General features: G+C 63.0%; 2 protein-coding genes across 3 annotated transcripts; one reads left to right on the top strand and one right to left on the bottom strand.

The window, feature by feature from the left end:
* The first annotated feature begins 408 nt into the window (after positions 1-408).
* Positions 409-5630, top strand: NEFH (neurofilament heavy). Its single transcript, XM_030500385.1, has 4 exons — positions 409-1271; positions 1896-2095; positions 2755-2879; positions 3015-5630. The coding sequence occupies exons 1-4, from the start codon at positions 479-481 to the stop codon at positions 4492-4494; spliced, it is 2598 nt and encodes an 865-aa protein (XP_030356245.1). The 5' UTR covers positions 409-478; the 3' UTR covers positions 4495-5630.
* Positions 5631-5683: 53 nt separating this feature from the next.
* THOC5 (THO complex 5) lies at positions 5684-19093 on the bottom strand. 2 transcript variants are annotated; one of them, XM_030500387.1, is made up of 20 exons: positions 18591-18643; positions 18174-18273; positions 17155-17298; positions 16532-16645; positions 15830-15927; positions 15013-15159; positions 13007-13121; positions 12394-12526; positions 11060-11137; positions 10699-10739; positions 9803-9902; positions 9271-9379; positions 8007-8108; positions 7715-7811; positions 7310-7424; positions 6826-6929; positions 6650-6737; positions 6405-6520; positions 6014-6204; positions 5684-5873 (listed from the first exon to the last, which is right to left on the bottom strand). In XM_030500387.1, the coding sequence occupies exons 2-20, from the start codon at positions 18267-18269 to the stop codon at positions 5810-5812; spliced, it is 2052 nt and encodes a 683-aa protein (XP_030356247.1). In that variant the 5' UTR covers positions 18270-18273; positions 18591-18643; the 3' UTR covers positions 5684-5809. The 2 variants fall into 2 exon arrangements, with proteins under 2 accessions (XP_030356247.1, XP_030356246.1); XM_030500386.1 differs by having other exon boundaries at positions 5690-5873; positions 18597-19093.

Consider the following 19093-nt stretch of genomic DNA (forward strand, 5'->3'; position numbering starts at 1 on the left):
ATTGGTCAGCGGTCCATATGTGCTGACTGTACACGCCTGCTGATTGGCCGGGCAGCCGGCGCCGGCCCCCCCCAAGCGCAACCCCCCCCCGTCACTTTGGGGGTGCATTGGGGTGACCCCCCCCATATCCCCCCTCCGGAGCTCCCTGGCCCCCGGGACCCACGGGGGGCACCAATGGGGAGGGGTCTGGCGTGAAACCCCCCCAGGGCTCCTGCCTCGGCACCCCCCGTTGGGGGGGACCCCCCTCTCCTCGCCCCGCGGTGGGGCCGGGCTCTGCCCCACTGGGGGAGTTCCCCCCTCTTCTGCTGGGGGGCCCCGCTCCCCCCCCGGGCCGTGGGGTCCCCGCGCACCCGCGGCGTTGCGGCGCGGGGCGGGGCCGGGGCCCATCCCCGGTGCCGGTGCCGGGGCGGAGCGGTCGCCCCGAGCCCTATAAAGCGGGCGGCAGCGGCGCCGGTGCCGCAGCGCAGACGGGGCAACCATGAGCCTGCTGCTGGAGCCGCTGCTGGGCCCCCCCGGGGGGCTCCGCAAGGAGCTGGGCCGCGGCCCCCTGCGCTCCGCCGCCTCCAGCGGGTTCCACTCGTGGCCGGGGTCCGTGGTGGTGGGGCGGGCTCGGGGCGCGGCGGGCGGCGGCAGCGCGGCAGCTTCCTCCACCGAGAGCCTGGACTCGATGAACGGCGAACCGCGGGTGCGGAACGAGAAGGAGCTGCTGCAGGTGCTGAATGACCGCTTCGCCGGTTACATCGAGCGGGTGCGGGCGCTGGAGCAGCAGAACCGGGCGCTGGCGGCGGAAGCGGCGGCGCTGCGGCAGCAGCAGGCCGGGCGCTCGGCCATGGGCGAGCTGTACGCGCGGGAGCTGCGCGACATGCGGGGCACGGTGCTGCGGCTCGGCGCCGAGCAGGGGCAGCTGCGGCTGGAGCGGTCGCGCCTGGCCGAGGACGTGGCCGCGCTCCGGGGCCGGCTGGAGGAGGAGGCGCGGCAGCGAGCCGATCTGGAGGCGGCTGCCCGCGGGCTCGCCCAGCTCTCGGCGCAGGAGGAACGTGCGCGGGGCCCGCTGGAGGAGCGCGCCCGAGCGCTGCGGGAGGAGGCGGATCTGCTGCGGCGGCAGCACCGGGCCGAGGTGGGCGCGTTGCTGCGCGAAGCCCGAGTCGAGCCCCCCGGGGAGCTCCCCGCAGCCCTGCGCCCCGGTGTCACCGCCGCGCTCCGCGACCTGCGCGCACAGCTGGAGGGCACGGCAGCCCGCAGCACCCTGCAGGCCGAGGAGTGGTTCCGCGGTGAGTGTCCCCGTGTCCCCCCCTCTCCGTACCCCATATCCCACCTCGCCGTCTGTGCGGGCGCTGGGGCAACCCCAACCCCACAGTGCGTGCCGGGGAGAGAGGCAGGGTCACCCCCGAGATGGTGGGGGGCTGGACCCCCACCCTTAGGGGTGTCCTGCTGGTGTGTCCCTCCCTCTGGCTCGGGGCCAGGAGGGTTGCAGCGCGCTGCAGTGCGGGGGGGGCAGGCAGTGCCCTTGCTGCGCTGTGGGGTGGGGCACTACGGTAACGGAGGACAAGGGCGGGCGCGGTTCAGCACCCTGGACAGCGTCCGTTCAGCACCGCGGACAGCGGCGCACCCATGGGCGCGCTGGGGCAGCAGCAGGGGCCGTGTTATGTGTGTGTGTGTCCCCCTCATTTCCCGTCCCCTTTATCCTTCAGAGGGGGGGCTGCAGGACACTGCGGCAACACCCCCCCACCCCCCACCTCACCCCATGGCGGTGGGTCCAGCCATGGCCGGGTGGGTGCAAAGGCAGCTCTATAGGTCGCAGCAGGAGCAGAAGGGGCACCCTGTGGATGTGCTGTACTGAAGGGGTTGAGGTCCCCGCAGCCTCCCGCCCTGCAGCCACCCCTGTCCCCTTGCAGTGAGGCTGGACAAGCTCTCGGAGGTGGCCAAGGTGAACACAGACGCCATCCGTGTGGCGCAGGAGGAGATCTGCGAGTACCGGCGCCAGCTCCAGTCCAAGACCACCGAGCTGGAAGCCCTCAAAGGGACCCAGGAGTCACTGGAGAGGCAGCGGCAGGACTCGGAGGAGCGCCACCATGCCGATGTCCTGTCCTACCAGGTAGGGCAGCATCCTGGGTATCGGCCAGCGGGGAGGGACCATCCAGCTGCTGGGGAGGAGCAGCGCTGGTGTTTCGGCATCAGAGCTGGTGCTGATCTATGGCAAACCCTCAGGGCTCTGTCCAGAGCCGGCCTCTTCCAGCTCCTGGTGCTCATCCCTGACGGAGCCACCCCCTGTCTCTGCTTTTCTTTGACCTGCCCGTGGTGCCAGTCACAAATGGCTCAGGTCATATCTTGTGTCCCAGAGCTGGGAAGCACAGCCCAAAGAGCTGTGCTGGCTGGTGGCCATGGGCTGAAACAGTCCCAGGGTGATGCCCCGTCCCCATGAGCTTCAGGCAGTGGTTGGGTGGCCACAGGCTCACCCGAACCCCAGAAACATTCCCATTGCTTGTCCCTGCCTTAGGGAGCTCTGGAAGGGGCTGGGGGCTCCCAGCAGGGGTGGTGCAGGGCTCCACCAGGAATGGGACACACTGAAACGGCCCCTGGACACGTCCCCTGCCCTCTGCATCTGCAGGGGAAGGCGGCTGCAGCCCCTCTGTGAGGGCACCCTGGTGCTGGGTGAGCTTGTCCCTCCCTGGAACATCTTAGGGATGCTCCGTGTCCCCCTGTGCCAGGGGACTGTCCCCTCCCCATGTCACCGGTTGCTCTCCCTGCCCGCAGGAAACCATCCAGCAGCTTGACAGCGAGCTGAGGAACACCAAGTGGGAGATGGCAGCTCAGCTCCGGGAGTACCAGGATCTGCTCAACGTCAAGATGGCCCTGGACATTGAAATTGCTGCCTATAGGTATGGGGTGGGTGAGGTGTCCCTGAGGACACCCCTTGAGGGAGATGGAGCTGCAGGCCATGGCCGGCAGCTCCTGGTCATGGGGGGAGAAGGGAAGCAATCACTGACTGCTCCACTCTGGTCTCTTCCTGGCAGGAAGCTCCTGGAAGGGGAGGAATACCGGATGGAGTCTGGCTTGGGGATGCTCTCCTTCCCTGAGGTGGTCCCCAAGGCTCCCAGCATCGCCACCAGCATCAAGGTGAAGAGCGAGGAGAAGATCAAGGTGGTGGAAAAATCCGAGAAGGAGACGGTGATTGTGGAGGAGCAGACAGAGGAAATCCAGGTGACCGAGGAGGTGATGGAGGAGGAGGAGGAGGCGGCTGAGAAAGAGGCTGAAGAGGAGAAGGCTGAAGAGAAGGAGGAGGAGGGGGAAGAGGAGAAAGCTGAAGCAGAGGGTGAAGAGGAGGCCAAGTCCCCCGAGAAACCCGAGTCCCCCTCGAAGGAGGAGGCCAAGAGCCCAGTGGCGGCCAAGTCCCCCGAAAAGCCCCCAACTCCCTCCAAGGAGGAGGCCAAGACACCTGCTGTGAAGTCCCCAGAGAAGCCCCCAGCACCCACAAAAGAGGAGGCCAAGAGCCCTGCTGCCAAATCCCCAGAGAAGCCCCCAACCCCTCTGAAGGAGGAGCCCAAGGCCCCGGCGGTGAAGTCCCCAGAGAAACCGGCACCTCCACCAAAGGAGGAGGCCAAGCCCCCCGCTGCCAAGTCCCCAGAGAAGCCCTCACCCCCCTTGAAAGAAGAGGCCAAGGCCCCCGCGGTGAAGTCCCCAGAGAAACCTGCGACACCCTCAAAAGAGGAGGCCAAAGCCCCAGAGAAGCCCCCGACCCCTTCTAAAGAGGAGGCCAAGCCCCCAGTGGTGAGGTCCCCAGAGAAGCCCCCAAGCCCCTCAAAGGAGGAGGCCAAGCCCTTGCCCGTGAAGTCCCCTGAGAAAGCCAAGTCCCCTGTGAAGGAGGAGGTCAAGTCTCCACAGAAGGAAGCGGCACCGGCCAAGGAGCCCACCCCATCCCCACCAAAGGAGCCGAAAGCCCCTGCGAAGGAAGAGCAGCCCAAGGAGGAGAAGGCTTCCTCCAAGCCCGGAGCTGAGGAGGGCAGGAAAGAGGAAGCTCCCAAAAAGGCTGCTCCAGCCAAGGTGGAGGAGAAGCCCAAGGAGAAGGCGCCAGAGCCTGCAGCTCAGGAGGGGAAGGAGCCCACCAAGCCAGCCCCCAAACCTGCAGGAGAAGGAAAAGCTGAGGAGGCAGCTCCCCCAAAACCCCAGCCCGAGCTCAGCAAAGCAGCTGCGAAGCCAAAGGCCGAAGAGAAGGCTGAGGAGCCAAAGAAGGAGAAGGCTGAGGAGCCAAAGAAGGAGAAGGCTGAGGAGCCAAAGAAGGAGAAGGCTGAGGAGCCAAAGAAGGAGAAGGCTGAGGAGCCAAAGAAGGAGAAGGCTGAGGAGCCAAAGAAGAAGGTTGAGGAACCAAAGAAGAAGGTTGAGGAGCCTAAAGCTAAACCCAAAGATGAGCCCAAAGCCAGTAAAGACCCTCCCAAGGCTGAGGCCCCCTCCAGCAAGGAGGGCAAAGCCCCAGAGCCGGCCGTGGGGAAGAAGTGAGCGGGGCGGCGGGCGCTGAGGAGCACCTCTGGGCACAGGAGCTGCTCTGCTCCTGCCCAAGGGCCGGGCCAGCCTTGCCCTTAGCACCATATCCCTGTGAGAGCCACAGCCCCTCGTGCCCTGCCCGCAGCTTCCCCAGCCGAGTGTGACCCGTTTAACACTTGAATATAACCCAGGAGAAGAGCCCCCCGGGCCCTTCTCCACCAAGTGCATTTATCTCATGTACATGCAACCGATGGATGAGCGCAACGCAGAGCAGTAGCTGCTTGGGAGGGGGCTGCTGGTGACAACTGTCCCTCTGAGCGGTGACCCGGGTGGCAACTGGCGTTGGTGGGAGAGGCTGGGTGCTGTGGGGCCGCTCACTGACACACACGGGGCACCAGGAACCTCAGCCCCCTGTTGTTTGCTTCCTGTGCAATAACCAAATACAGTGCTTACAGAGATGCCCTGGCTCTGCTGGCTCCTCTCTGGGGGGGAGGAGGAGGAGGAGGAAGGGGTGGGGGAGGAAGGTGGGGAAGCCTGGTTTGGGGTGCTGGGATGAGGCACACAGGGCTGGGGGGTGACCTGGGGTGTTCCAGGGAGGAAAGCCCAGCCCAGGGCAGGCAGAGGAGCCTGTGTCCTGGTGGGCTGGAGCCAGGGTGAGCCCCTGCTCCCCAGGAAGCATTGCAGTGGGGGTTGTTCTTCCTTCTCTTCCTAAGGCACAGCTGAGGGGGGCCTGGGTTAATGCTGCCCTGCACCAATGGCAGGGGCTGAATGGGAGTAGGGAGAGGGGCTGCACCTTCCTGGTGGGGAAGAAGGGGAGAGGAGGGACAGATGAGGACCTTGGGGGTGGGCACAGAGCCCACCTCTCTGTCCCCATACAGGGTGAGCTGGGGTGCAGGATCCCCCCCAGCCCCTCACACAGTGCAGGGAGGCCCCAAAGCCCCTCTGCAGTGCCGGGGTTGTGCTGAGTCAGCTGGGAGGCAGCACAAGGACGGGCTGGGGCTGCAGTGCAGGCTCTGCAAAAGGGCTATTTTTAGCCATCTCAGTTTTTAGCTCTCTCAGATCCACGGTCCCAAGGCCCTGCAGCAGGGAGGGCAGGAGGCAGGCACTGAGCCAGCCAAGGGGACAAACCAGCAGCAAGGCAGCACCCGAGCCTGGGGCTTGCTGCAGCCCCCATGGGTCCCTCGGCACAGACGGGGCACCCACATGCTGCCTCAGTTCAGTGTTTAATCCCTTTGGCTACAAAACCCTTCAACGAAACTCAAAACCTTGGGAAAGAAACTGCACAGGGTGGGATGGGGACACTCGGGCCAGGGCAATGCCCAGGGAGCGCTCAGCGATGGCTGAAGAACCCCTGGGGGTAGTTGAACTTGAAAGGCTTCAGGCGCAAGGGTCCCCTGCAAGAGAAGAGGGAAAAGCTGAGCCAGAGCAGGCAGGAAGCCACAGGCAGCTACAGGAGAGGCAGGGCTGTGCTCTAGGGGCCAGCAGTGCCACCCGTGTCCCTGCCAGCACACTCAACCCATACCCAGCTCCTCACCTGACCAGGCGCAGACACATCTTCTCCTGGGGGAACTCCTTGGGCCCCTCCACGCTGGTGTCGTGGGGCTCTGTCTCCAGGTACACATCCAGCACCATGCACAGCCGCTGCAGCTGGTTGGTGAGGAGCTGGTGGCCAGGTTTGGGCCCCCACAGCTCCTTGTAGTTCACGTTGACCTCGCTCTCCATGGCCTGGAAGAGGGATCGATTGGAAGAGTGCAGGTTTGAGTCTCTGCTCTGCCCTCCCAGCACCTACTGCTGCAGCCAGCAGGGCTCCGGGGCCTGCCCTGGCCACCCACTCACCCCAAAGGCTGCTTATGGACACAGAACTGCTGGGGACACCCCCAAAAGCCCAGTAGATCTCCAGCCTCCTCTCCCCACACCCACGTTACCCGAATGTTGTCATCATTGCTGCCCGTTCGCTCTCCTTTCCAGTTGAGGCAGAGGCTGAAGATGGGCGGCAGTGTGGAGTAACCGGGGTTCAGGACCACGGCTGCCTGCAGCTTGGCTGGGAAGGGCAGGGAAGAAACATCACCCATGGGGGCTGCCTCCAAATGGAGGGATTCCCCACAAAAAGCTGCCCTGGGGGCAGCCAGAGTGGGAATTAGAAGTTGCCAGGGGAAGGAAAGGCACTTACCTGTTCCCCTTTCTATCAGGGCCATGTAGTAGAGGTGAGTGTCCTCAGCCAAGCCGGCCTCGATCACATCTTTAGTGTAAGGCAGCTCCTGGGAGGAGAGACGAGAGGAATGAGGTGTTGGTACCGTGCAGGAGCTGGGAGGGATACAGGAATCCAGCCTCGTGCTCAGCACCCACCGCATAGTCCTCATAGGGGATGGCAGTCCACTTCACCAGGCGCGAGACGATCTTGGTTGGGAAGAGATGCTGGCACTCGCTGGAGACTGGCACCACGCCGTGCTCTGAAACCAGGGACATGGCCACCTGAGCAGGGCAGGGCTGGGGACAGAGCTCTGCCACTGTCCTGCAGGAGGGATGCTCCGAAACCAGGACCTGAGGATACCCTTATCCTCATAGATGCCCAGACTGAAGCAGTGGAGGTGTGGGTCAGCTCCCACCACAGCCCAAATCCATTCCCAGCGCAGGGCTGGCCAGTCCCAAAGGGGTGCTGGGGTCTGCGAGGGGGCACAGCCTTCCCCTGCAGCCCAAACCAGGGCAGCCCCCCCAGCCCCTGAGGTCAGATAGAAGGGCTGGCAAGGGAGGGTGGCACCATGCAAGGTGGATCAGTCAGGTCTCTGCAGGAGGACACTGCTGCCACAGCCCCTGTCCCCAGGGCACTCACCCAGGGACGCAAACTGCTTGTGGAGGGCCAGGCGGGACTGCAGCCTCGAGCGCAGCAGCTTCACCGTCAGCTCCATGTGGCTGGCGCTCAGTGTGTTGTCAGCAGTGACCGTGTGCTGTGGGCAGGACGGGTGGCACCATCACACCAGCCTCTGTCCCCCAGGAGACACCCAACCAGCCACGGGGACCAGCACAAGGCACTGCTCAGTGCCTCTAACAGGGCTCAGACACAGGGGAGGTAAAACACGTTGGTGTGGCCCCGCTGCAGAGTGATCCCAGCTGAGCCTGCCCCATGGTTTGGGAGCCAGCAGGAGCTCTGGGGGGACAGGACATGACAATTGCCCCCTAAGCCTTCCCAAACCCCACCTTGACATTCCAGTGGGGAGGAGAAGGAGGTGTGATGTACCTGAGGCTGATCCTTGGGGAAATGCAGCCCGCCCAGCTTCTGCACCCACACGTAGGGGTGCCCCAGCTCCGTCACGTAGTCGCTCAAGGTCAGGATGCTGTGGGGACAGCGAGGGAGGGTTATGCCACCCCAGAGCACCCCCTGCCTGCGAGGCAGCTGGAGGGAGCACCCCAAGCTGTGCCCGGGGAGCCCACCCGATGCAAACCGGCAGGACACTGCCTTCCTGGCCACTGAGCCGCGAGGGACACACCGGGTGAAGCTGCCCCCGTGGTGTGGGGCAGGCCCCACTCACCCCACTTTGTCGAACTGGAACTGGTTGGCTGGGTTGGGCGTTTTCCTCCCGTGGTCTCCTGGGTAGAGGCAGTTGAGGAGGGAGTCTGGGGAGAGCAGGTCACTGGTGGGAAGAGGGGAGAGAGGAATCAGCGGCAGCCGCTGCTCCCGTCACACTGGGGCGGGCACCAACAGGCTCTGAGCCCCGAGAAGGGGATCATGAGCTCCACGAGTTGGGTTTCAAGACCATGGATGGCTTTCCCCTAATTCTACTCCAAAAGGAGACCTGTCTCCTCCCTGGCTGTGAAACCACAGGGCACCAGCTCCCCCACTTCCTAGGAGGCTGCTCGCTCCAGTGCATTAACTCCCGTTAAACCCCACCGATGTGCATGGAGAAGCATCACCAGCACAGGCAGGGCACAGCCTGATGGCTCTTTGCCACCCAACAAGCTTAAGCAGAGGAATTCTGGTTCATGAAATCAGATTCTTCACCTCTGACTGTACTCACAAGCCTGACCAAGCATAAAGGGCTGGAGGATTTGGGCTTTGGCTCGAGCCACAGCCTCCCTGGCCAAGTGCTGCGAGGGAGGGAGCACCTTGCACGATGGGGACCCTGCAGAGACACTCTAGCTGCTGCCACGGGGGGTTTGGGTAGCTACAGGGCAAAGAGAACCCCAAGAGGTTCTATTTTGGGGAGGCCTCATAGGGGACAGGCTGGGACGCACCGCTTGCTCCCACGTAAGCCCAGACCAGCCTCTCCCACCTCCCTCTTCCTCAGGCACCTCCTCCTGGCCCAGGATCGCCCCTGGAGAGCTGGCAGCTCCCTGGGCAGGCTCCCACTGCAGCTATTCCTCACACAAATCAGGCGCCAGCAGGCTCCTGGGAGCACAGGAGAGGCAGCTGCATCTCCAGTGCTCAAGACAAGGTGACCTGCAGAGCGAGCAGGGGCTGGGAGCTGCCAGCACAGGCTGCAGGACGGAGAAGAGCAGTTTGGCTGCAAGAGCAGGAGAGGTTCCCCCCAGCTCCTGCCAGGTCTGGCACCACTCCCCTAAGACATTCCCAAGCTCTCTGCCACTGCCTTGTGGCAGAGGGAGAGGAGAAGGATGCTGCCTGTGCTGCGGCAGCCTGGCAGGGCTGCTGGCAAGGCCCTGGAGCTGAAGGGAAGGATTGCACAAGACAGAGGATGTGCAAGGTGAAAGGCCTCCCTTTGAGAGGCAGACACGGAGCTGTGCTCTTTGGGGTCTCCTCTAGCCAGCAAAGGCCAAGCCAGGAGAGCATCTCCTCACCCGGCACTGATGGCGGTTGTCATCTCCACAGCAGTGGTCACCTTGGCTTTCACCGTCATGACGTTGAGGTTCATCAGGTAGTAGAAGGTCAGATGAAGCACGTTGTCATCTGCACCAACAGAGAAGGGTTGCTGTCTGCTCCAGCTTGGAGCACTGCAAAGGGGATATACGTGCCCCTCTGCTGGGACAACAGCGAGTGGGGCAGAGAGGCAACATGGGGAGCAGCTGACAGCCGATGCACTGCACCCTCTAACACCATCCCAGCAGCATTTGCCAGGCCAAAGATCCCACCCCAAAAGAGAAAAGCTCCCAGGTCGATGGGGGAAGCTTCAGAGCAAGCGTGGGTGCGAGAAGCACCGGGTGACAAGAGCTGATAAACCACCTTGCTCAGTCTCCCCTGGCAAGCTGTGCTCACCCCTGCTGGGGCAGGAGAGCCCCTCTGCACCCTGAGCCCTCCCCCAGCACCCCAAGCTGCTGCTGAGTGACTCCCAGTGTGCTCTCACACATCCTTGCCACCAAGGGCCCTGCTTACCCTTGCACTTGAGGTCGACAGTGACAGACAAAGGGTGTCGCTTGAGCATCTCCTTGCGCTTGTCGTCCAGCTGCACGCCCAGGGTGGGCCTGCGCCGCTTCTGGGGGTGAAAGAGAGCTGCCAGACCCCCCCCTGCTCCCCAGGGCCCACCCTCCCCTCCCACTGCTCCTTCCCTCAGCCTACGTCCCCAGGCCCCAGCACTGCAGGCACTGAGCAGGCTGGGCAGGGAGGTGAGGAAACCCTCACCCTGCTGCGGGGCGAGGACAAAGCAGGATGGTTCCTGTTGTGCCTTCAGCTCCCAGGAGCTTCCCCACCCCTGTGAGATGAGGACAAGGACCTGTTGGTCCCAAAAGCTTCCCCATCACATGGGGCAGAAGCCAAGGGCCTTCCCTTTACTGTTCCCCACAGCAAGAGCCTGATACAGGAGGTGCTGCTGCTGGGTGGTGAGGAGTGGTGGTGGCACAGACCTCCTCGGGCTTTCACGCTGGGGGCAGCCAGTGCCTACAGCCTCCAACCCTAAACCTAGACCTAAATGCCTGCCCAAGGGAGCACCAAATAACCCGTGGTGCAGAGTTCAGCTCAAACATCCATCAGACAGCAGGGGATGGCCCTGGATCCCTCCCTGCTGGACTCCAGCCCCAGGCTATTTATACAAAGTGGAACAGCTCCAGCCGGAGCTGCCGGGTGGGATGGGAGCGTGGTGGGACACGGAGCCCTGGCTCTCCTGCATTTGGGACAGAAACTGGGAACGGCCCCTCTCTCTTCCCAAGGAATGGCTGGATTTTACTCAGTGCACCTCCAGCATGCAGGGAGCAGCTCCCCCAGCACCTCCTGGTTAGCAGGCCCAGCCCGGTTTGCCCCTGGTGCCACCAGAAGGTGACAGTGTTATCCCTCACCGTGGTCTGCTCCTCCTCAGCGTCAGAATCGCTTTCATCATCTGTGCAGAGAGAGAGGGGTCAGTGGGGGCTGCCAGGGCTCAGCAGCTTCCCCACCACCAGCAGCACTACCAGCCCCTTCTCCAAGAGCCCAGCTCCCCCAGACATCACCGTCCCCCCAAAGCAGGGCCCTAGCTGGATGCAGGCACCCAGAAACACACCAGAGCTCACTCCAGCAGGCTGTGAGCACCTCTCGGCAAGGAGGACCTCGGGATGGAGGGGATGAGGTGCCAGGGGCTCTGGCCAGCAGCTCTGACACTGCACCCACCCGCTTCTCTACCCAACCCTCTGCCTGCAGAGAGGCACCACCACCCCAGCTCACCCTGCGAGTCCTCCGGCGGCTTGTACAAGGCTTTGGCTTCCTCTACGTTCCCTTCAATGGCCACCACGAGCTTCTTATCTACAGAGGAGACAGAAAACCCAAGCTAGGAACCCTGCCTCTGTCTGGGAAAGGCAGTTGGCAGAAGCTCCCACATCCCTCTGGCAGAGAAAGCTCAAATGAGGGGTCAGTTGGAAGAAGCAGTTGTCCGGAGGGAGCTGGTGTGGCCCCAAGTGCCCAGCATGGTCCCTCCACGCTCCTCTGCAGCCTCTCACACTACAGCAGATGGGCACATCCCAAGGGCATTCCTGCTGGGAAATCCCTCCCAACCCAGGGAAGCTTCAGAAAGCCCCTCAAAACACAAAGCTACTGAAGGGGATGAAGGCTTTCAGGTGGGCTGTGGGGAAGGACCTCTGCTCTGGAGCCACCAGCACCCATGGGTGGCACAACCCAGCACCCACCCCACAGGGTGACAGCTCTTGGGAGGCCACATCAGCACCGAGCCAGCTCGCTGACTGCAGGGACGTCCCTGCTGACCTTGGGCAGGGGGGCAGAGGGGGAAGCCAGCTTCCCAAGCAGTTCTTCCAGCGAGGGAGCTGAGCAAACAAGGTTTCAAATGCTGCTGCCTCACTGTGCCTGCCCATGGGGCCACCCTGCTGCTCCGGGCTCAGCAGCTCTGGCAGCAGAGCAGATGGGATGAAACACATCTTGTGTCGGGGCCCCCAGCAAAAGGACATGGAGCTGCTGGAGCGAGGCCAGAGGAGGCCCCAGAGCTGCTGCGAGGGCTGGAGCAGCTCTGTTCTGGAGCCAGGCTGAGAGAGCTGGGCTGGGGCAGCCTGGAGAAGAGAAGGCTCCTGAAGGGGACACCTTAGAGCAGCTCCAGGGCCTAACGGGGCTCCAGGAAACCTGGAGAGGGGCTTTGGACAAGGGCCTGGAGAGACAGGACAAGGGGAATGGCTTTAACCTGCCAGAGGGGAGACTGAGATGAGCTCTGAGGCAGAAGCTCTTCCCTGTGAGGGTGCTGAGGCGCTGGCACAGGGTGCCCAGAGAAGCTGTGGCTGCCCCATCCCTGGCAGTGCTCAAGGCCAGGCTGGACACAGGGGCTTGGAGCAACCTGCTCTAGTGAAAGGTGTCCCTGCCCGTGGCAGGGGGTTGGAGCTGGAGGAGCTTTAAGGTCCCTTCCAACCAGCCTATGGCCCTATGAAAACAAGCACCCCTGAAGCAGTGTTTTCTGCAAGCAGGAGTGAAATCCGGCCTGTGGGGGGGTGAGTTTTGTCCCCCACCTGGGGACAGCCCCTCAGGGTGTCTCTGAGGACCGTGCCCCCCTCGGTGCTCACCACAGGCCTGACCATAGGCGCTGGCTTGCACGAAGAGGACGTAGAGAGGCGGCGGGAGGTGCCGGGCTGTCTCGTACTGCTTGTGCGCCTGGTCAAAAGGCATGAAGAGATACTCCTGGACAGGCAGGGAGGCCTGGGGGGGACAAGAGTGAACCTTCATCACTGGGAACAGAACAGCTCCTCCTCCTCACCCCCCCTTTGCCATGAGCTGGCACGTGGGAGGCTGGAAACCAGCACAGCAGCCGCGATGCAGGGTTAAACACAGCCACGGGCACGGCGAGCCCGCAGGGAAGGGCTGGCAGCTCTCCTTGCTGGAAAACTTTTGGATCTGAAAATAACCCAGTTCCTTCTCCTGTTCTTCCCTCCCAGGGCAGTCACAAGGGGCTGGATCTGCGTGTGACTCTCCAGGGAAAGGCCCATTTAACAGCTCCTCCACCCGCAGCTCCGCAGGAATTGCCGCATAAACACGGATGCTCCGGAGGAATCTCGGCACGAGGCACATCCACCCTTTGGCCACCGGGAGTGGGATGCCTCCAGAGCAGAGCCAGCCTCGGTGCTGCACCTCCCCAACACAGCCCTCGGGTGTTCTCCCCCTCCGGTGGAGCTCCAGTACCTGCATGATGCTGTTGAGCCGAGGCTGGAGGCTGCTCAGATATTCCTTCTTCACCTCGATCTCCTTCAGGATCTTCTCCTTGCTGGTCAGGCATTCCTTGTACTTCTCTGCCAGCCTGCGGGTAGGGATCTGGTTATCACCACACACCACAGCTACAGAGCCTGCCCCAGCTCTCCTGACCTGACAAGGCACCAGGAGAGCTCAGACACGGGGTCAAAGAGCTCTAAGACCAAGGGCAAGCGGAGGCAGAAAGGAACCGACCAGAGCTGGGAACAAACAGGGGAAGTGGGAGCTCGGCCTCAAGCTGTGCTCTGAGAAGGGGCAGCAACGGGATCTCCCTGAGCAGCTCCACTCCCAGGCAGCCTCTCCACGCTGATGGAGCCCTGCTGGCCCCACCGAGCTCCTGGAGAGGCTTCTCCATACCTCAGAGTCATTTCACATCGACTCCTTCTAGTTAACTCCCGAGAGCTGAGGTTCAGCCACAGCAAGTGCTCCAGTAGCTGGTGAAAGCCCAGGAAAACTCAAGTTCCCCATGGCCCTGCAAGCCCCGGACACCCCCGTGTTTAGGGAGAACATGTTCATCTCCTTCTTGCTGCTGCTGACAAACCCTTGGCTGGCAGGAGCAGGGAAAGCTGAGTATGGAATATGCTGCCCAATATGAGTGTGGGGAGCTCACGCTCCCTGTCTCGGGACCCTGCTCCCCACTGGATGAGAGCACGGGACCCCAGCTCCGAGAGGGAGCAACAGACCTGACACTGAGGGCTGAAATGCTGCTGTTTCCAAGGAGAACTCTCCTTGTGTTGGGTCAACACGTGCCGCAAGAGGCTCCTCCCAACCCGAATCCCCGCCTGGGGCAGGGCGGCGGCGGCTGCCCGCGCAGTGGCTGCCCGCGGCAGGGCACGGCGCTGCCGCAGCTCGGCCGCGATGAGCGCGGCGCAGGCAGCTCCCCCCCGCGGCAGCGCCGGGAGCACAGGCAGCAGCAGCGGCAGTGCCGCAGCGCCAGCCTGCCTCCCCTTAGCTCCTTCAAAGCAGCGATCACTCTGCCCTGCACGGCACGTCTGGTGGAACCCGGGTGCGAATGGAAGCGTGTAACCACCCCCCCCTCGCTACCACCCCTACAGCGGGTGCATCCCCAGTCCCTGCTGCAACAGCCTGCAAGAGGATGCTTGGGAAGCATCAAGTTATCATTGAATCACAGAATGGTTTGTGTTGGAAAGGACCTTAACATCATCCAGCTCCAACCCCCTGCCATGGGCAGGGACACCTTCCACTAGAGCAGGTTGCTCCAAGCCCCTGTGTCCAACCTGGCCTTGAACACTGCCAGGGATGGGGCAGCCACAGCTTCTCTGGGCACCCTGTGCCAGCACCTCAGCACCCCCACAGGGAAAAGCTTCTGCCTTAGATCCAACCTGAACTTCCCCTGTTTCAGTTTAAACCCATTCCTGGTTGTCCCATCACTCCAGTCCCTGATGAAAAGTCCCTCTCCAGCATCCCTGTAGCCCCCTTCAGACACTGGGACCTGCTCTGAGGTCTCCAGCAGCTTCTCTTCTCCAGGCTGAACACCCCAACGTTCTCAGCCTATCTTTGCATGGGATCAAAATTCATGGTATCAAATCAATTTTCACTCCTTGGTGCTCAAGAGCTGGTGCTGATGTTCACTGCCTGGTGAGAGAACATGTGGGCCCATCCGCAGAGCCAGGACACCTTCATTGCTGTCACCCAGAGCACAGGACACGTTGTCCTGGGGCTTCCCTTGCACTGGTTTGGAGGTTGCTCCAGTCCCCAGGATCCCGGGGCTCTCCCTCATCAGGCACAGGAAAGAAAGTCCCTCATCTATGAGACAAGGATCCCACCAAGCCCAGCTCCCCACAGCTGAGCCCTTGGTGTGGGGTGAACCTGCCCCCTGTTCTACACTGTGCCAAGAGGGGGTTAACACCTCCATCACCCACATCTGCTTCCCCCAGAGGCTTCGCCCCTGGCACCAGCCCCAGACACCACTGCCCCACCTCTTGCGCTGCTCCAGCTCCCAGTCCAGGCGGGCCAGTGTCTGCTGGTGGGGCTCGGACAGGGTGATGGCAGGACGGCTGATTTCAGGGGGGGCCTCTTGGTAGAACTCCTCCAGGCTCACCAGCTCGATCTCCTCGTGCTTTGACCTGCAAGAGCAGATGGATCAGCTCAGGGAAGGGTGGGAAACGCTGCAGCACGGCCCAACTCAACCATGGCTCACAGGGCAGCGGTCAATGGCAGCACCCTGTGCACCAGCTTTACTCTGGGATCACAGAATCCCAGCCTGGTTTGGATTGAAGGGACCTTAAAGCTCCTCCAGTTCCAACCCCCTGCCACGGGCAGGGACACCTTCCACTAGAGCAGGTTGCTCCAAGCCCCTGTGTCCAACCCGGCCTTGAACACTGCCAGGGATGGGGCAGCCACAGCTTCTCTGGGCACGCTGTGCCAGCGCCTCAGCACCCTCACAGGGAAGAGCTTCTGCCTCAGAGCTCATCTCAATCTCCCCTCTGGCAGGTTAAAGCCATTCCCCTTGGCCTGTCCCTCCAGGCCCTTGTCCAAAGCCCCTCTCCAGGTTTCCTGGAGCCCCTTTAGGCACTGGAGCTGCTCTAAGGTATCCCCTTCGGGAGCCTTCTCTTCTCCAGGCTGCCCCAGCCTGGTCAATACTGGAGATATTCCATCTCTCCTGCATGGGGGCACCCGGAGCACCCACTCCCCTCCCACAACAGGCTGAGGCAACATGGGAAGAGACCCCAAACACTGGAGCCTCCTCCCACCTCAGACACCCCACAGCTCCCTCCCCTCCCCGGCCAAACTCACTTGAACTCCAGGCACTTGGTGATCTCCTTCTGCAGGTGCATCACCTCATAGAGCAGGTTCTGGAGCTGCAGGTGATACGCATCAACCTTCTGCTTCGCCTGCACAGACATGGCCAGAGGAGGGGATGAAGCTCTGCTGCCCCCCTAACGCACCCCACAAGAGTCACCAACCCCCTCTCACCCCCAGCGGGGTTCAGGCTGTGCAACAACTCTTTTGGGGGAAAAAAGCCATTTTCAAGGGCTGGGAAACCAAAGGATCGTGACATCAAAGCGATTCTGCTCCCTTCCAGCACAAGGCACAGCACAGGGCGGCCCTGCTGGGGCACAGACTGACCCCCCCCGCCCAGTGCCCCCATGCCTCAGCCTCTGCAGCAGCACAATGGAACAGTGTGCTCACACCCTGACAAGCTCTCAGAGCTCTGGGTACAGAGCCTCGGGGTCAAGTGCATTCACATTCCTCAGGCCTGCAGCACACCAGAGCCTTGAGATGGAGCTTTCTGCCTCCTCTTTCTATTCGAGACAGAAGCACACAGAGCTCCTTCGCTGCTCAGCAGCGTTACAGTCCTGCTGCACCACACAGGAGTCCAATTCAAACCCCACAGCCCTGCTGCTGCTCAGCTCCCGCACGTGGGACAGCACCTGCATGTGTCACCCGCACAGGCGGACGTGGCCCAGCCCCTGATCCCCCCCAGCCCCTGCGCACCTCGTGGGTCTGGTCCCTGCCCTTCTTGAGGCGGATGTGAGCCAGGCGGTTCAGCTTCTTCAGCGTCATGAAGTGCACACAGCTCTGCACGCGCCGCTCGTCGATCTCCGCGGCCTGGGGGGGACGAGGGAGGTGTCTGAGGCCAGGACCCCCCCCTGCTGCACGTGCTCCTGCAGCACCTCTCCAAAGGGGCCACGAGTTGTGTGAGCAGAGCTCCACTGCCCGGCTCACAGGCTCCCTGCTGGAAATGAGCTGGGGGGGCTCTGGGCTCACCCGTGGGGAGTTGGAGCCTGAAGCACTCAGCTGCCATAAGGAGGCTGGTCACAGGCTGAGCCTGCCCCAGCCACGAGCACCCAGCCAGCCCCACTGCGGCCAGCCCGGCCTCAATTCCTGCCCCACAGCCCCCTCCACGTGCTGCAGGAGCTCAGTAACTCGCTGTGTGTGACCTCTGCTCAGGCAAAGGCCAAACTCCTCAGCTCAACAGTGCTGTATTCTCTGGGGGGGCTGCTCCACGTCCCTCCCTCTCCCCAGAGGACATGAGGGCTCCTGCTCTCCCTCGGGTTAATGGAAAACATCGACGAGGAAAACACATTAAACCAAGCCCCGAGGCTTCTCCTCCTCACGTTGTCCTTGATGCCCCGGCTCTTCAGCTCCTGGATCTCAGCCATGAGCCTCTGAAGCTCCTGGCAAGTCTCTCTGTAGAGCTCATAGTCCTTGATGGGGTCCCGGAGGTCCACCTCGCACTCCTCGCTGTAGTACCGGAGGTCCTGCAGGGCAGAGAGCACCTCCTGAGCCTCCCTCCTTCCACCTCCTCTGGGCAGGGACTGGGACACGAACCAGGGGCTCAATCCCTGCCTCTGGCCACGAATCCCACAGCCAGGCCTCAGCTAACCCAGACACCAAATCACCCGGGAGGCTCAGGCTGTGTTTTATGGAGTTATGATGATTTAAACTGGTTCCTGCCCTGGTGCATCCCCATGACCAACTGGGAAGGAAATTACTTCTCCAGTCCTTATCCCCGCTTTGGCTGAACCCAAGTTTCCCCATAGAACCATGGAATGGTTTGGGGTGGGAAGGACCTGAAACTCCTCCAGCTCCAACCCCTGCCACGGGCAGGGACACCTTTCACTAGAGCAGGTTGCTCCAAGCCCCTGTGTCCAACCTGGCCTTGAACACTGCCAGGGATGGGGCAGCCACAGCTTCTCTGGGAAAAGTCTGTGCCAGCGCCTCAGCACCCTCACAGGGAAGAGCTTCTGCCTCAGAGCTCATCTCAATCTCCCCTCTGGCAGGTTAAAGCCATTCCCCTTGGCCTGTCACTGCAGGCCCCAATGAAAGGTCCCTCCCCAGCACCCATGCTCAGAGAGCGCTTTAAGGCCACTTGCAAACCCTGAGGGACCTTTCAGCCTCGGGCTCACTCTCCCCATGTCCCCAGATGAGTGTTTGGCTCCTTGAGGGCCGTGCTTCTGAAGGAGATGGAAACACGTCTGGACGCTCAGAGTTCCAGAGGCATTGGGAGCTGCCTCGGCTCTGGTAGATGGGTCTCAGCTCCCCAAAGAGGGGACAAGGCCAGCACGGGGATGAGCACAGCCCACTGTAGGGCAGCACAGAAGCGCCCTGCTGCCGGGGGGTGCCGGGGCCCTACCTGGTCACCGTCGCCCTTGCCCCTCTTGCCCTCTGGCGCGGCCCCATCCGTGCGGATCACTTTGGGCTTCCTCTTCTTGCTGGACTCCGAGGACATGGCGCTGCCGGGGGAGAGGGCGCAAAGCTGTTGGCATGGGGGGTGGCAAAGCCGCTGGGACCGCGGCCATCCCGGCCCCCCCGCCTCGGGCTCTGCCGCCCCCCAGACAGGCAGCCCCTGAGCCGCTGCCCCACCGAGCCCCATCGCCCCGCGCCCCGGGACCGAGCCCCACCGAGCCCCACAGCCCCGCGCCCCAGGGCCCAGCCCCACCGAGCCCCACACCGGGCCCGAGCCCCACCGCCCCGCGCCCCAGGGCTCAGCCCCACCGAGCCCCACAGCCCCACCGCGCCTCGGGACCGAGCCCCACTGAGCCCCACAGACCCAGACCTCGCCGCTCTCCTCAGCGCCACCCGGAAGTGACGACCAACGAGCACACTAGCGCGGCGCAGCGCCGCTGGCGGCGCCCCCTAGCGGACACGAGCTATCCGGAGGACCGCGAGAGGTGCGCGGGAAAGGGCGTGGTTTCGGTCACAGGGGGCGTGGCTTTGGCCAAAGGGGCGTGGCCTCGGCCCCCATTGACAAGCCCGGTTGGCTTGGGGCAGCCCCGGGGAGCGGGTTCCCCCGGGGGGGGGGGACCCCAATGACACCGGCGGTAGCCATGGGCTGGGGGGGGACACACATGGGGTCCCCAATGACACACACCGGGGTTGGGGGTCCCTGATGTCACACGGGGGGGTTGGGGGTCCCTGATGGCACACACGGGGGTTGGGGGTCCCTGATGCCACACACCGGGGTTGGGGGTGACCCGGCAGTACCAGGGCACCAAAGAAAGGGGGCTCTTCTGGTGCAGGGGGCACCCCTGGCTGACACCACGTTGGGGGCTC

This window comes from Strigops habroptila, chromosome 11 (assembly GCF_004027225.2).
Source record: "Strigops habroptila isolate Jane chromosome 11, bStrHab1.2.pri, whole genome shotgun sequence".
NCBI lineage: Eukaryota > Metazoa > Chordata > Aves > Psittaciformes > Psittacidae > Strigops > Strigops habroptila.

Excerpts from the sequence above, each read along its gene's own strand:
- NEFH (XM_030500385.1), top strand. The coding sequence starts at position 479 with ATGAGCCTGCTGCTGGAGCCGCTGCTGGGCCCCCCCGGGGGGCTCCGC. Across the intron at positions 1,272-1,895 it reads GGCCGAGGAGTGGTTCCGCG|TGAGGCTGGACAAGCTCTCG; the intron begins GTGAGTGTCCCC and ends GTCCCCTTGCAG. Across the intron at positions 2,880-3,014 it reads ATTGAAATTGCTGCCTATAG|GAAGCTCCTGGAAGGGGAGG; the intron begins GTATGGGGTGGG and ends TCTTCCTGGCAG.
- THOC5 (XM_030500387.1), bottom strand. The coding sequence starts at position 18,269 with ATGTCCTCGGAGTCCAGCAAGAAGAGGAAGCCCAAAGTGATCCGCACG. Across the intron at positions 11,138-12,393 it reads CGCCTATGGTCAGGCCTGTG|ATAAGAAGCTCGTGGTGGCC; the intron begins GTGAGCACCGAG and ends TCTCCTCTGTAG. Across the intron at positions 6,930-7,309 it reads CAAGCAGTTTGCGTCCCTGG|AGCACGGCGTGGTGCCAGTC; the intron begins GTGAGTGCCCTG and ends CCCTGGTTTCAG.